Source organism: Oryctolagus cuniculus, chromosome 1 (genome assembly GCF_964237555.1).
Source record: "Oryctolagus cuniculus chromosome 1, mOryCun1.1, whole genome shotgun sequence".
NCBI lineage: Eukaryota > Metazoa > Chordata > Mammalia > Lagomorpha > Leporidae > Oryctolagus > Oryctolagus cuniculus.
In genome coordinates this window covers 202,485,574-202,500,065 of record NC_091432.1, presented here as the reverse complement: position 1 = coordinate 202,500,065, position 14,492 = coordinate 202,485,574, and the positions used below count along the sequence as shown (strand labels likewise).

General features: G+C 55.0%; 1 protein-coding gene across 2 annotated transcripts in view; it reads right to left on the bottom strand.

Moving 5' to 3' along the window:
• Nucleotides 1–14,492, bottom strand: part of GALNT12 (polypeptide N-acetylgalactosaminyltransferase 12) — a 34,064-nt gene that overhangs the window by 8,775 nt on the left and 10,797 nt on the right. For both annotated transcript variants that reach the window (XM_051843691.2, XM_008262317.3), the window contains exons 2-6: nt 11,771–11,940; nt 7,927–8,116; nt 6,020–6,205; nt 3,699–3,816; nt 1,907–2,083 (exon numbers count right to left, since the gene is read on the bottom strand). In XM_051843691.2, coding sequence (XP_051699651.1) covers nt 1,907–2,083; nt 3,699–3,816; nt 6,020–6,205; nt 7,927–8,116; nt 11,771–11,940 — 841 coding nt within the window. The remainder of the gene's footprint in view (nt 1–1,906; nt 2,084–3,698; nt 3,817–6,019; nt 6,206–7,926; nt 8,117–11,770; nt 11,941–14,492) is intronic.

The following is a 14,492-nucleotide window of genomic DNA, read 5'->3' as shown; positions in this document are numbered from 1 at the left end:
ACCGGGACTAGAACCCGGTGTGCCGGCGCCGCAAGGTGGAGGATTAGCCTATTGAGCCACGGCGCCGGCTCAGAAGCTCTTTCTTCGATGGGTGTCACTGTGACGCTCAGCCCCTGGGCATTCAGCCTAAAGCTGTATTCAGGGACCCTCTAACTGTCATTCCTTTGGGAATCCTCAGGAACAGGGAGACAGAGGCTCCAGGCTGCTGTCACGGAACAGCAGGTGTTTCTACCTGCAGCCTTGGAGAAGGCAGAGGAAGCAGAAGCAAATGACCCTGGCAGCCCAGGGGCAGAGAGGGCCCAGCCAGGGTCAGGCTGAGAGGCGCCCTGCAGCACACAGGCCCCCTCCTCACAGCTCCCTCTCTCAAGCTCCAGTTTTCTTATCTACAAAATGAGACTTTTGCTGCTGCCCTGCAGGGCCGCTGTAAGGGCTCAAAATTCCCTCAAGCGGTCAGGGGAGAAGTCTTGGAGCAAGACCTTCTAGTCCACTCAGTGGCTGGGTCACCCATGCAAATGCAGGACACGTGGGCGCCCTGTCCTGGGGCATGCAGGGCTGGCCTCTGGCGTGCACAGCTGGCTGTACAGAGCCGGTGAGCTGCACTGCGTCTCAAGCCCAAGACCTTGTGGAAAAGAAGGGGCAAATCCCTGGTCCACAGCGGTCCTGAGGCAGACAATGGGGCCCTGAGATCTGTCGCCGGAGGGCAGTCTGGTCTGAGGCCCTGGTCCCACAGATCCGAAGGGGCTTGTGCTGGTCTCAGGACAGTGTCGCCCATGTCCACGGGGAGCAAAGCAACAGCTGCACCTTGGTGTCAGCAGGGCCACCTCTGCTGTGTGCAGACACCCAGCTCAGCAAGGCCACCGGGAGGGAGGGCCGCCCCATCCTCAGCTTGCATGATGGATGGGGAGGGAGGGTGGCAGTGGTGGCCTGGCCACTCCCCGGGTCCCCTTCTGTCAGGAAATGGAGGCTCCGGGGTTCTCAGACACTTCAGGGAGGCTAGGAAGAGTTCTGTAGAGGGAGACAACAGATGTTGAACTTACAAGGCAGGTGCGCCCTGGGCCATTGTTTTAAGGTAAAGGCCTGTGACTTGCACAACTCTACCGGCTACACAGAGGAAGTCCATGACACGTACACAGTGCATGACCTGTGACGTTGGGCGTTCCTAACCAGCTAGGGTGGCACAGTCAAGCCTCAGGACTTGTGGGTTCTGTGTTTGCAAATCTGCTTGCCTGCTAAAGTTCATCTGTAACCCTCAAATCAATACTTGCGGTACTTTTGCATTTTCACAGATATTCAGGGACAAAAATCTTAAGTTGCGCAATGCTTATATCCCTCGGTGAGATTGACCAGGGCCAAGCCCTGCCTCCCTGTCTCAGCTCTCCAGGCTCCACTGAGTGCCGTGTTTGTCCCGGTCCTCCTGAGCGCAGTGACCTCCCCAGCCTTTTCGTTCTAAAACAGCCCCCAGCCGGAGTGCTGAGGTCCCGCCTGGGGTTCCCGGACACAAGAAGCTCCTGCTGTGCCTTCGACAGAAAGCGTGGGTGTCAGATCAGCTTTGCTCAGGCGTGAGGTACAGTGCGGCTGGCTGTGAGCTCCATGCTAATGACTCAACAATACATTAACCAAGGGGTCTTGAAACAGACACGTGCACAAAGCAAGGTCTCTAGCGATGGGTTGATCCAAGGAACCTGACCGTGGATTTCCCCTTGGGGCAGTGGCTTGGTATTTCCAGTGTGGCTTTCCCAGGCAGAACAGCTGGGGATGATGAGCATCGGTTATAAAAGGAGGAAGAAAGTTTTCCCATACTTGCACCCTGAGCGCTCAGCGGCTCCTCTGCTTGCCGAGCGGGGCCTGCTACACTGGGAAGGCAGGATCAGGTGCGTGTGTTGGCGTGCGGCTGGCGGGAACTCACCAAGCGGGCACGTGGGTTGCGATGGTAGTACAGCTCCTTGAACTCGTCCATCCACACTTCGGCTGCACGGACACTGTTGGCCAGGGCCTTGTTGCGGGAATAGGGGGCTTGCTTGGGGAAAACATGGCCGACGTGCGAACATGGGTGCGTCTCCAGAGTGCCTCCACACTGCCAGATCTGCACACAGAGTGGGAGGGAGGCCAGGGCAGTGAGCGGGGGAGGAGCCGCCAGGCCACGGGTCCACCGCACAGAGATCGGGCACACAGACTGATGTCACGGTGGACACCGCTCCCACGCTCAGTCTCCAGGGGGCGCACTCACGACACGGCATGCAGGCCAAGAGCGCGGAGGTGGGCCCCGAGTCGCCGAGTCCATGCACTAGAGCTCATGCACTTGACTCAGACACCTCGCTGGGACGTGAGACACGGGCTTGGTTACCTGAACTCCTCGCCACAGAAGAAGGGAAAGCAGCAAGGAGGAAGAGGGGTTTGGAAGAGGGGAAGGGGGAGCAGAGGAGCTCCGAGAGGCAGGCAGAGCAGCCTGACACCTAGGGGAGAGGCAGAAAGAGCGTTAAAATCACACCACGACTCGAGGGGCAGCCAGCCAGGGCCCATTCCACGCTGCAGCAGACGGCTGTGAACAGCGCTCCTTCCCACGGACAGCGCAACCAAGCGCCACATCTGGTACTTATAGCAGAGGGCGTGAGTCCCTGGAGCAAGGCCAAAGTCTTGTTTATGTAAGAGAGTGGGACACCGGGGACATATTATTAAAAATCTTGTTTCTCTCAAAACACATTTATGGTTTTTTTTCTATTTATTTATTTCAGAGACCAAAAGAGCTCCCATCTGCTGGTTCATTCCTCACATTTCCACAATATTTGGGGTTTGAGGATCGAACTTGAGAGCAAGGAACTCAATCTAGGCCTCCCACGGGGTGGTAGGAGCCTTTTGACCTGAGCCGTCACGGCTGCCTCCCAGGGTCTGCGTGAGCAGGAAGCTGGGCTCGGAGCTGAGGCAGGCATGGAACACGAGTACCCCGATGTGGGACGTGGGCACTCCCAAAAGGTAGCTTAGCCACCAGAACAAACACCTGCCCCCACATAAAGTTTTGATACTTAAAATGAATGATTCTGTAAACTGGAAAATCCACAGAAATGCTAGGGATTTTTCAAAGGGGTTTGTGCCGGGGCCACAGTCAGCAGTCCGTGGGTGGGTTTGTTAGAAGCCCTCGAATCTGCCTGTTCAGAGACGGTGCTTGTAAAGCTGTCATCTTAACAAGATCCCCCAATGATTCTCATACGTGTCCAAGCTTGAAAGTCTCCAAGCTAAACAAAAAAGTGGCATCCCAAGTCGCTAACACAGCCAGGCTCCAGAAAACGGGTTCAGAGGCAGGGGCCTATGGATGGTCCAGTCTCTGCCACTCACTCTGAGTGACTTTGAACAAGTCACATACCCTCTCTTGGTCTCAGTTCCTCCCCTCTGCAGACAGAGAGAACTAGGTGACTGGCAAGGCCTCAGGTCTATTAAAAAGTATACTTTTAAAAAGCTGAAATAAGAAGGTCTCTAGGACATGTGTGTTGTTATCACATTTTGGGGATCATGGGAGAAACTGGCAATATGCAGGAAAGGCCCATTGGGCTCCCAAAGCAGATTGAGAGAGAGAGAGAGAGAGAGAGAAAGGGAGAGGGAGAGGGAGAGGGAGAGAGAGGGAGAGAGAGAGAGAGAGAAAAAGGGAGAGAGAGAGAACAAACACAGGGTAAGAATAGGTCCACAGAGAAGCCTGGAATACTTACCCTAAAGGAGAATTCGAGGTTCTCTCCTCCCCAAACTTCCATTCCTGTATCATAAGACCCCAGATACTCAAAATATTTCTTACTCACAGCAAACAGCCCACCAGCCATTGTTGGAGACCTGGGGAGGCATGAGAGGCAGGTTTCAGGTGAGCAGCAGGGAGCCGGCACACTCCTGGAACAACCTGCCCACCTTGCAGCCTGTCGTCCCTGCACCCACCCCTAAGCACCCCTCCAGCTGTGCCGGGAGGCCCCGCTGGCCCCCACGGTCCCTGCCTTGGGGAAGCCCACACACGTCTCACCAAGCAAGCCCTCTGTGGGAGCCTCAGCTTGGCCACAGTCAGCCAGGCTCCCGTGAACACAGAGGGGGCCAGGGCAGGGGAGGCCTGCAGGGCAGAGGGGCACTGGTGGCGAAGACGAGTGGTGTGGCAGCCAGCAGGAGCGACGGCCCAGGGCTGGGCAGCAGAGGACAAGGAGAAGCTACGAAGGAGGGCTTGTCCTCTGAGAAGGCGGCAGTGGCCTCCCAGCGCAGGCACCTACAGGTGCCACCTTCAGGGTGAGCACGGGGCTGTGAAAGGCAGCTCTGGTGTCAGGAGTTCCAGGGGACCAGGGCCCCTCTGGTCTCCTCCGGGCTGTGGTTGGCGAGAAGCCAGCTCCACAGTCAGGAACAGCCCAGGCTTCCATGTGACCACGCAGAGACACAGGGTCAAAGAGCACGTCCCAGAACGGGGGCGCTCACAGCAGTGAGAGCTGGCGGCGGGAGAGCCTCCGGCAGCATGGACTTCCCTGAGCTCCAAGGCCATGGCCGCCGAGACAAGGACGGCGGCAGTGCCCGCGGGAGGGGAGGCTCCAGGCCGCAGTGCAAACACCTTCACAGTGTTCACCCCAGAAATGTAGGAAGTGGCAGGACACATATGCTCACTCCTGAAGCCCAGGCCCGCTACGGGGCAGGGAGGTGGACCAAGAGGACTTCGTGTGGGCCAACAGGCTGCATGGGACCCAGGCCAGCCCCCTCCTGCTCTGTGCCCCTGGTCAGCCAGGAACCGAGCCGGATGCCCCTGCGAGGATTCCCACAGAAGCCCGGCTCCCAGCCTGGCTCCCTCCCTTCCCTGATGCCCACTCAATTCCCCCAGTCCCTCCACCTCCGCATCTCTGGAATCCCCTCTCCCGAACCTGGAAGACAGCGAAGGCTCCTGACAGTGTCCGCACCTACAGCCCCACGCCTCCAGAACCTCCCCTCTCTGCAGAACGCCAAGTGCTCAGGTCACTCCTGCCCTCGGCCTTCAAGGCCTTCAAGGCCAGCGTGACTGGCCCCGCCCGTCCATCCAGCCTCATCTCCTGACTCTGTCCAGCCAATAGAGGGTCATCTCAAGGATTCAGCCCAACTGCCAAATGTGGGTGCAGACCCAAGTCACCACTTGTAGCCCAAACACCAGCAATACAGCTGAAGTCCTGACCCCATACCCATCTCCCGATGGGTCCTGAACTTGGAAGAGGAGGAAGAAGCCAGACTATCGTATCGCTTCCACATCCCAGAATGAGAGCCATGGGCCTCCTTGCACCTGGTTCTATTCAACCCAGACTCACCCACTGGCCAGCACTGGCTCCTCCATTCCACGTCCACCTACCACCCAGTCCAAAGGAACAGTGTTAAGCCCAGAATTACTGCATGACCCAGCCATGCCATTCCTAGGGCACACACCCAAAAGAACGGAGAGCAGAGCCTCCAACAGATATGAACATGAGTGCCCACAGCAGTGTTACTGGCAACACCCACAAGACAACCCCAGCGTCCATTGACAGGGGCGTGCATCAGTGAAGCGTGGTTTATAGTGCATACTGTGGCATATCACCCAGCCATGAACATGCGTGAAGTTCCGTGGGCATCTTGACAACATTATGCCGGGTGAAAGCAGCCAATTGCAAAAGGACAGATACTGTGTGATGCCACTAACGGGAGGTGCCACAGAGACAAAACGCAGAACACAGGCTACCAAGGGCTGGGGGAGTCTCTGTGTGGGAGGGTGAGAAAGTTCTGGAAATAGCGCTGATGGCTGCACCACATTTTGCATGTGCTTCATGCCACCGGACTGCACACTTAAAAATGGTAGAACTGGGAAATTTTGCAATGCGTATTTTACCACGATTCAAAAGTCAAATGAATTAAAATGTCCTAATGTGAAGTCATACGTGTTTGCCAAGACGTTTGGTAAAAACAAGTGGTCTAGGAGAGAAAGCCGACAGCTCCCCACCCTTCCCGCCCTGGGGGCCCTTCGTTCACATGACAGCCAGAGGCAAGAAGACCCCAGAAGCCAACGGCTGACCTGATGACGTCGATAGGGGAGCGCATGCGCAGCCTCTCCCTCTCGGGAACCACATGCCACGTGAACACCAGCCTCCAGTCGAACCCCCCGATCTGGGGCTCCCCGGGGTTCCCCAGGTACTCGAAGGTGTTCCAGTCGATCACATCAATCACGGGGCACACCACTGCCGACTCCTTTTCATGGATCCTGCAACACCCAAGACATCCCGTGGCTCCTACCCGGACAGGTGGCAGGAGGACAGTTAAGAAACCCGAGGATGAGCACTCGCCATCGTCCTGGGAGCAAGGAGGAACGCCGGACCCAGAAAGGCCTGCTAACCTTATTCAGGGGTCTGTGCATGCCACAGCCCTGGCAGGCGACACTCGCGGGGGATGCTGGCAACACGGGGGAGGGGAGACTTTAGTACAAAAGGCCCCAGGGATTCAACGCTCTCTACCTCCGAACTTAGGACACACAACCAAGCTGCCTGGCCCCACGGGCAGCCTGGGCGAGGAGGACAGGAGCCTGAGTCACGGCTAGAGAGTGCCGTGCCCCATGGGGCTGCTGCTGGCACCTGGGGCAGAACCATCTTTCTGGTTCATACTTCACATGCTCGCAGTGACCACCAGCGGGGCTGAAGCCAGGAGGCAGGTCTCCCATGTGGGTGGCAGGAATCTATGACTTTAGTCATTGCCCACTGTTGCCTCCCAAGATCTGCATCGGAAGAAACTAGAATCAGGAGCCAGAGCCAGGTACCCGACCCCGGCACTCTGACGTGGGATGAGGGCATCCTAACGGATATCCTGACCACCAGGCTAACTGCCTGCCCCTGCGCTCGGAGCTTCCTGCATGCCGCAGGGCATACGGCATTCCTGGCCACAAAAGCCAGCAACTCCACCCGCTCAACATTTCCACATTTCCCAGAGCCCCTGGAGGGGAGGGGTTGCTGTTCTGGCTAGGAGCTCCGGGGGGACAAGCTGCCCGCCAGAGTGTCTCAATTCTGGCACACACCAAAGTCTCCGGGGAGTTCTGGAAACTTCCAGAAGCCCGGGTCCCACCCACAGAAAGTCAGATCCAAATGGTCTGTGCAGGGCCGGGCACTGGTAAATCTCCAAAGAGTCTTAGGAGATAACCGGGGAGGAGAGAGCCCTCGTGGACAGCTGTGGGGCAAGGCCTTGGCCCTGGGGAAGGCAGGCAGCTGTGCAGTCCTAGGTGGTATTAGCGCCTCAGCAAGAACCAAGGCGAAGCACTGTGGGGAGAAAGGCAGACAGAAGAGAACAAAAGCCGGGGTGCAGTGGCTGGTGGCCTCTGGAGAGGTAGGTTTGGGGGTTACAGAGGAACTGGGGGTGACATGGGATAGCACCTTGGAAACAGGGACACATTATGGCTTGTGTGGACTTATTCCTCCATAAAATGTGAATATACACAGGGGGAGAGAGTGGATATAAAGACAAATATAATCCAGTCATTATTATGATATTCATTTTTTGCCCTTCTGGTTTTTAAAAGAAATTCACACCAAACAGTCACGTGTCCTGGGCCCGGGGTGCTGTGCCTACAGTGTGCAGCGGATCAGCCAGCCCTGTTGAAAGAAACGCATCAGACGGCGTATTCTCTAGCATGTGATGCTCCAAGACTGGCAATGACATCACTCTCTTGGCTGATGGCACTTCCTGTCTTCCGCAGCAAACTGGGATAAGAAGTACTAATAAAAGCCAGCAGTGACACAGGGTTCCTCGACCGGCTGCCAGCTCCCGCGTGCGGGCGTGTTCTCAGCACCTCCATGCATCCCATCACAGAGGCCTCGGCAGGACACTGCAGCAGATGCTGTCAGCACGCCCGGCTACAGGGGACCTGCCCAAGGGGTATCCGAAGACAGGCACCCCCATGATGAGTCCCCCCACCCCCGGGGGGGGCGGCCCACGCACCTGTGCAGCAGCGGCTCCAGCCACCCCTCGTGGCACTCACAGTGACAGTCAAGGAAGGTCAGCACGTCACCCTTGGCGGCCGATGCGCCCAGCAGCCGGGCACGCACCAGGCCCTCCCTCTTGGTGGCACGGATCAGGCGCACCTTGGGCAGGCCCGACAGCTCATTGGCCAAGCGCTCCTTCAGGTGCTCTGGGGAGGCAAGCAGAGGGCAAGGGTCACTTTCAGGCTCCCAACAGAGCATCTCCCCGGAGCCACTTCCTGTCCCCACAAGAAGGCGGAATAGACACAAGCCTCCTTCACTTTGCCACCAGGGAACTTCCTCACCTGTCTCAGATCCAAGGTGGGAAGTGTTCTGAAGGCTGGGGGGAGAATGTTCTAGAACCATGATTGGCTTCCCATCAAAAAACATGCATACTGCACTGCACACTTACATAGGTGAAATATGCTGTATATGAACACATTTCAATAGAGCTATTACCAAAATACTTTATGGTCTGACTTGTGAACATTAAACAATTAAAAAAAAAATGAGGCCAGCATTGTGGCATGGCCAGTTAAGCTGGAGTTAAGCTGGCTGTGACACCAGCAACCCATATTGGAGCCCCAGTTCAAGTCCTAGCTGCTTTGCTTCCAATCCAGCTCCCTGCTAATGCGCCTAGGAAGGCAGCAGAAGATGGCCCAAGTGTTTGGGCCCCTGTCACCCATGTGGGAGACCCAGATGCAGTTCCAGGCTCCTGGTTTTGGTCTGACCCAGCCTTGGCCTATGTGACCAACTGGAGAGTGAATCGGTGGGTGGAAGATCTCTTTCTCTCTCTGTCTCTCCCTCTCTCTCTCTCACTCTGTTTTTCAAATAAATAACATAAATCTTTTTTTAAAGATTTATGTTATTTATTTGTGAGGTAGAATTACAGTGAGAGGGAGAGTCAGAGAAGAAGGTCTTCCTTCCATTGGTTCACTCTCCAATGGCCACAACAGCCAAAGCTGCGCTGATCTGAAGCCAGGAGCCAGGAGCCACCTGGTCTCCCAAATGGATGCAGAGGCTCAAGGACTTGGGCCATCTTCTACTGCCTTTCCAGGCCACAGCAGAGAGCTGCATTGGAAGAGGAGCAGCCGGGACTGGAACTGGTGCCCAAATGGGATGCCGGCACTGCAGGCGGAAGATTAACCTACTGTGCCACATGGCACCGGCCCCAAATCTTTAAACAAATACAATGAATCATCCAACCATAACTGTTATAAAAACAGGAATTATGTTCATAGGGATTTCCCCAGGAACACTTTACAGATTATGGTAGAAATAACAGCGGCAGCTTCCATTGGAGAGGCTGCTGTGCTAAGCTTGCCCGACTGCTCCTCTGATCCCCAGAACAATCCTACAAGGTAAGTACTAGCATTATCCCCATTTCACAGATGAGGCCAGAGAGGCCAAGTTACTTGTCCAAGGTCACAGAGCAAGCAGGTTGCAGAGCCTCGATTTGAACCTAAGAAATCTGGCTCCAGATCCCACAGGTTAACAGAGCCTTTCTGCTGCCATTTCTCATCTCCATTAAACAGAAAACCTGCGGGGGTCCTTGCTCACCCCAGCCGGTGGGAAAGGAAAGGAGGTGAAAAGAAGTCCCCACAGTTAGCACCAGCCCCCAGCTCTCCGACGCCCCGACCAGGCTCTGAGCCTGGAGGCCAGGCACTCCCTGTGAGGGGTCAGGTGGCAGCAGTGGGAACGGCTCAGGACAAACCAAAATGAGAGAATTTCCTCCCAGGAACTCGGGCTTTGGCTCAACAGGCAACAGCGAAGGGGAAAATCGCACACTACGGTGCAGGGTGCTTCCTACTCCAGCAGGGCCTTTCTCTAATTCTCCTGACACTTAAGAGCTATGCGGATGGATTTTTTTTTATCCTAAATATAACTGCAAATAAGCTGAGGGTAGGAATAAGGCAGAGGACTTTGCAAGCAAAGTCTGGCTGACTGCGAGCCAGTGCTCACCTGGCTTCCCACCTGGGCACGGGTTTGTCCACGCTAATTTCACGTCTGCCCGAGCTGCCTGCCTGCACCCCTTCATCAGGCTCACACTGACACTGCTGAAAAGGCAGAACTTCTTAACTCCTCGCTCCCCTGCTTCTCCAGGGAGCCCAGGGCGACCCCAGGAGGAGAACTGAGCCGTGTCGTAAGGGATTTGCTCCTGCCCGTGGAGGAGCTGACTTTTGGAAGGAATATATTTATAGAGCAGTGCTTTGCTCACTTTGTGGCTGTCAGTGCACCAGGGCTAAGCTCTGCCAGGCACCAGCTCTGGAGGGTACCACCTCATCTCATTCACCAAGCATCCTGCAAGGCAGGAACTATTTCACTCCTGTTTTATAGGGGTCAAGGCCAAGGCCGGAAGCTGTAAAGTCAGGAGGTGGCTGAGGGGATTCAAGGCCATGCAGTGTGGCCCGGAACAGGTGTCCACACAGACAGAGTTCAAACAGCCCTGGAGGAGCAGACGACGGGAAATGAGATGAGCTCTTACTGTGCGCCAGCCACTACATGGCCTCCTTTCTTCCTCACTACAACTCTCCAAGACAGAGGCGGAGAAACCCGTTCACAGGGGGGAAACTGAGGCCAAGACAGTGTCTTATCTAAGGCGCCACCGTCGGACTGCAGTAAAGCTTCCCTCAGACCCAGAAGCCCTCAATGCAGAACCCTGTGCCCACCAGGCTCCACTCAGCACCAAGCCCCCGCCGGCCTGCGTGCTGTGGTGGGCATGGCCCCAACCCCCATGCCCTGTGATTTCTAGCCGAGCACATGACCACCAGGATAGTGGCCACTTTCCCAGCCTCCCATGGAAAAGGTGTGGCCAGACAACCACTTCTGCGCGGTGAGCTGTGGGGGCAGTGCCCTTTAAGAGAAAGGGTGTGGTTCCCCTTCCCCTCCAAACCCTTCTGGCTAACCAGAGTGCACGCACAGGAGGTTTAAAAACACCCTGCCTGGACCAGACAGCCAAGGCAGCACCACGCCCTACGAAGGTGGACACACAGGGCACAGGTGCCAAGGCCCCTGACCCCTGACCTCTGACCCCAGGGGCTGCACCCTGGCCTGGGCTCCTGTACCAGATTCATGGGAGAGATCTACTTCCATCCCATGTGAATCCTCGTCGAGTCTCTGTGAGAACAGCCCCAACACCCCCCCAAGAACACACGAATGCCAGCTTCCAGGACACATGAAGATACCCTGGTGCCCAGTAGCTGCCAGCCCCAGGGTGGCCCAGGGGGTGCTAACTGGGCTGCAAAAGGGCTGAGGCAACCAAGCCCACCACCCGACCTGGCCCCGCAGCCCTGAGATTTCCCCTCAGCTATAGCTGGTCGCCCAAGATGCTCCTGCTGACACGACTCCAGGGACACACCTCGTCCCTACCAAGCCAAGGCGCTGTGTGCGGGCCCTGCAGAAGCCCCTGCACCCCACCCCCACTTCTGTTCTCAGCTCCTGTGGCCACTCTCCATGCAGCAGGCCCAGGGAGCTCCCACACTGACCCTGCCCTCGCCGCAACCCTAAAGCCCTCTGATGGCTCCCACTGGGCTCACATTTAAGTTCAGCACCTTGGGCTGGTCTCCCAGGCCCTACCTGATCTGGCCCTGGCCACCGTACACCCTCACTCCAATGTCACGGTCACATCGGCTGAGGTCGGCCCCAGAAAATTCTCTGCTCATTCCAGGGTCTGGACCACTCTTGCCAAGACCTCCGTAGAGCACTGGGGTGCACAGGAAGCCTGTCTTTACGGGGCTAGTCCCACTCTCCTGCATCACACCGGTCCTCAAGACCCTGCCCCAGGAGGACAGCCTCCCCCCCGGCCCCAAGCCTGCTGTGCCTACCTCTATCGCTGTAGTCATCCACCAGGATCACTTCCTCCAGCAGGATGTCTGGGGAAGTCTCAAGCACGCTGTACACCGTCCGAAGGAGAGTTGACCAGGCTTCGTTGTAAAACGCGATGATGACAGATGTCTTGGGCAGATGGTCATAATCGTATTTCACCTCTTTGCACCTGCAGATACAACACACTTCAGGCATTGAGAGCTCAGGCCAGGCTGGCATGGGGGAGGGAGCAGGATCTGAGACAGGGGTCATGGTCAAGGCCTGCCCCTAGGGGAGGGGGGGGATGACCGGCAGCAGGATCTTCCAGAACCCCACCTGCCATGTGCCACGAGGAGCCTAGAAGATTCCAGAAAGATTCTAACTGTGACGCTCGACAAGCTTTGACTGAGGGATATCGTTTTCATGTTTTAAAGCAATTTTTCAGATTTAAGTCACAAACTAGGCAGAATCGGAAGGGAGGGTCACGCCTGCCTCGCCAGCAGCTCTCCTGTCTGCCCACTCCACGCCAATCCCGCGGCCAGGCCTTGGCTCAGTCTGTTCCTCTGCCTGCAATGCCCCTTCCTGCCTTCTCTCTTTGCCAAACTCCCTGCTCTCTTTTGGAGCAGCTCAGCCCCGTGCTTCTCTGGGAAGCCCCTGGGGCCACCTGTTTGGGGCAGCCCCTGGCTGCTTCATCTCAGCACGTGCCACTCACAGTGGCTCTGCCTCCCATCTCCCAGCCACCAGTAGTCTGTGCCTCCCGATCGTGGACATGGACCTAGTGGAGAATCGTGGCCAGAATATGCATAAACGAACATCCCGGAAGGACTCCGCAGAGGACACTGACTACCTGCCCACGATCCAGCTCCCCAGCTGGAGCTGAACCCTCCCACCTCTGGGAAGGAGCCTTGAATGGCAGTGGCAAGAACCAATACGCTTCCTCTGTTTAGTGGAGTTTGCTGTCACTTTGCACAGCAGGTTCCCTGGTTGACACAGAATCCCACCCTCGGAGCCACGGATGATAAACTCCCGGTGTCATCGGACTAAGGACAGGGTCTACCTCCTGTCCATCAGCAGAGGGCAGCCAATGGCAAGATGGAGGAGGAGCAGAAACCCAAGAGGGACACAAGGGGACACCAGAAAGACTGGAGTTTGCATGCTGGAGGCTGGCCCTAGATATTTGAAAAGGCGATACACTGGGGAAGAGCAGCCAGGCCGTCTGGCAGCTCCAGCGAGGCCTGACAGCTCCCACTCAAGAGGTCAGGCACCAAGTAAAGAAACAAGTCATGAGTCACCAAAAGTGATTCGTGCTGTGAAGAAACACAGGGGGGATGCAAACGAGGGCAGGAGGGGAGTGGGAACGGCAATCCTGGAGGGCCTCTCTGAGGAGAAGACATTTAGGATGAGAATGGGTTGATGAAAGATTCAGTCCTGTGAGAAGCTGGGGAAAAGCCCTTTATGTACACAACCACTTTCTGGGTTTTTTCCCCTTTTTATTTTACTATGAAAAATTTTATACGTACGAAAAGAAGGGAGAATAAGAAACTCTTGGGTATGCATCAGCAACTCTGAATGCATGGTTAGTCTTGGTTGAACTATGTCTTTACCCACTTCTCCAACCCAAGATTATTTTTAAAGAAAATCCAATACATCACAGCATCCATATTTAATTCAATAGGTGAAGCAGGTCTGGTGTAGTGGTTAAGATGCCCACATCCCACACTGCAGTGACGGGTTCAAGTCCCAGTCCTGCTTCAAATTCCAGCTTTCTGCTAATGTATACACAGGGAGGCAGCAGGTGATGGCTCAAGTAATTGGGTTCTACCCATGTGGAAGACTTGGATTGAGTTCTCCAGCTCCAGGCTATAGCCCCGGCCCCGGCCCAGCCACTTTGGCATCTGGGGAGTGAACCAGCAAATGGGAGATCTCTCTCTCTCTCTTCCCCTGTGTGTGTGTGTGTGTGTGTCTGTCTGTCTGTCTCTCCTTCTCTCTCTCTCTGTCTCCCTTTCTATTTCTCTCTCTGACTTTGCCTTCCAAAAAATAAAATTTTAAATGTTCTTTTTCTCTTTGATCTCATATCAATCTACCTAAAATCTTCTTGCCAAAGGAAATAATCAAATGCCTGCAGTCAGCTTACCATAAAAACTTTTCTTTGTAACATTATTTGTAATCCTAAACAAATGTAAGCAATATCAATGTCCAACAAGACAAAGAGAAATTATAACATGGCTGCATGAAGAATTGCAACCCATGATCAATAGCACCAATTTCAGAGCATTTGGTGATAAAGGAAAATAGTGATTCTAGAATGTTAAATCAAAAAGCAAAGTCCAAATCTATAAGTAGCCAACTCTAAAAGAGCAACATGTGATCACAAGTATTCACACATAAACAATAAACAATAGGAAGAAATACGCCAAAAATGTTATCAATGGTGATCTCTGAGAAGTGAGATTGCCCCGAGTCTTAATTTGATTTGATTTTTTCTGCATATTTTGATTTGACTTGATATCTTTCTGCACTCTACGGTGAACATGCATACTTTTTAAAATCACAAAGATTATTTTTCCAAAGCTCAGTCATCCGTCTGTAGCCAATGCTTTCATTGACAATAGCTTCGCATTCTGCCCTTTGCTTTCCTCCCAGCCTGGTTTGATTTCTGTCTCTTTCTTTCAACATTCCCTAAAGGCATGTTCTTTATGAAGCTCAACATACTCACCCAGAACGACTCTGAGCTTGCAACCA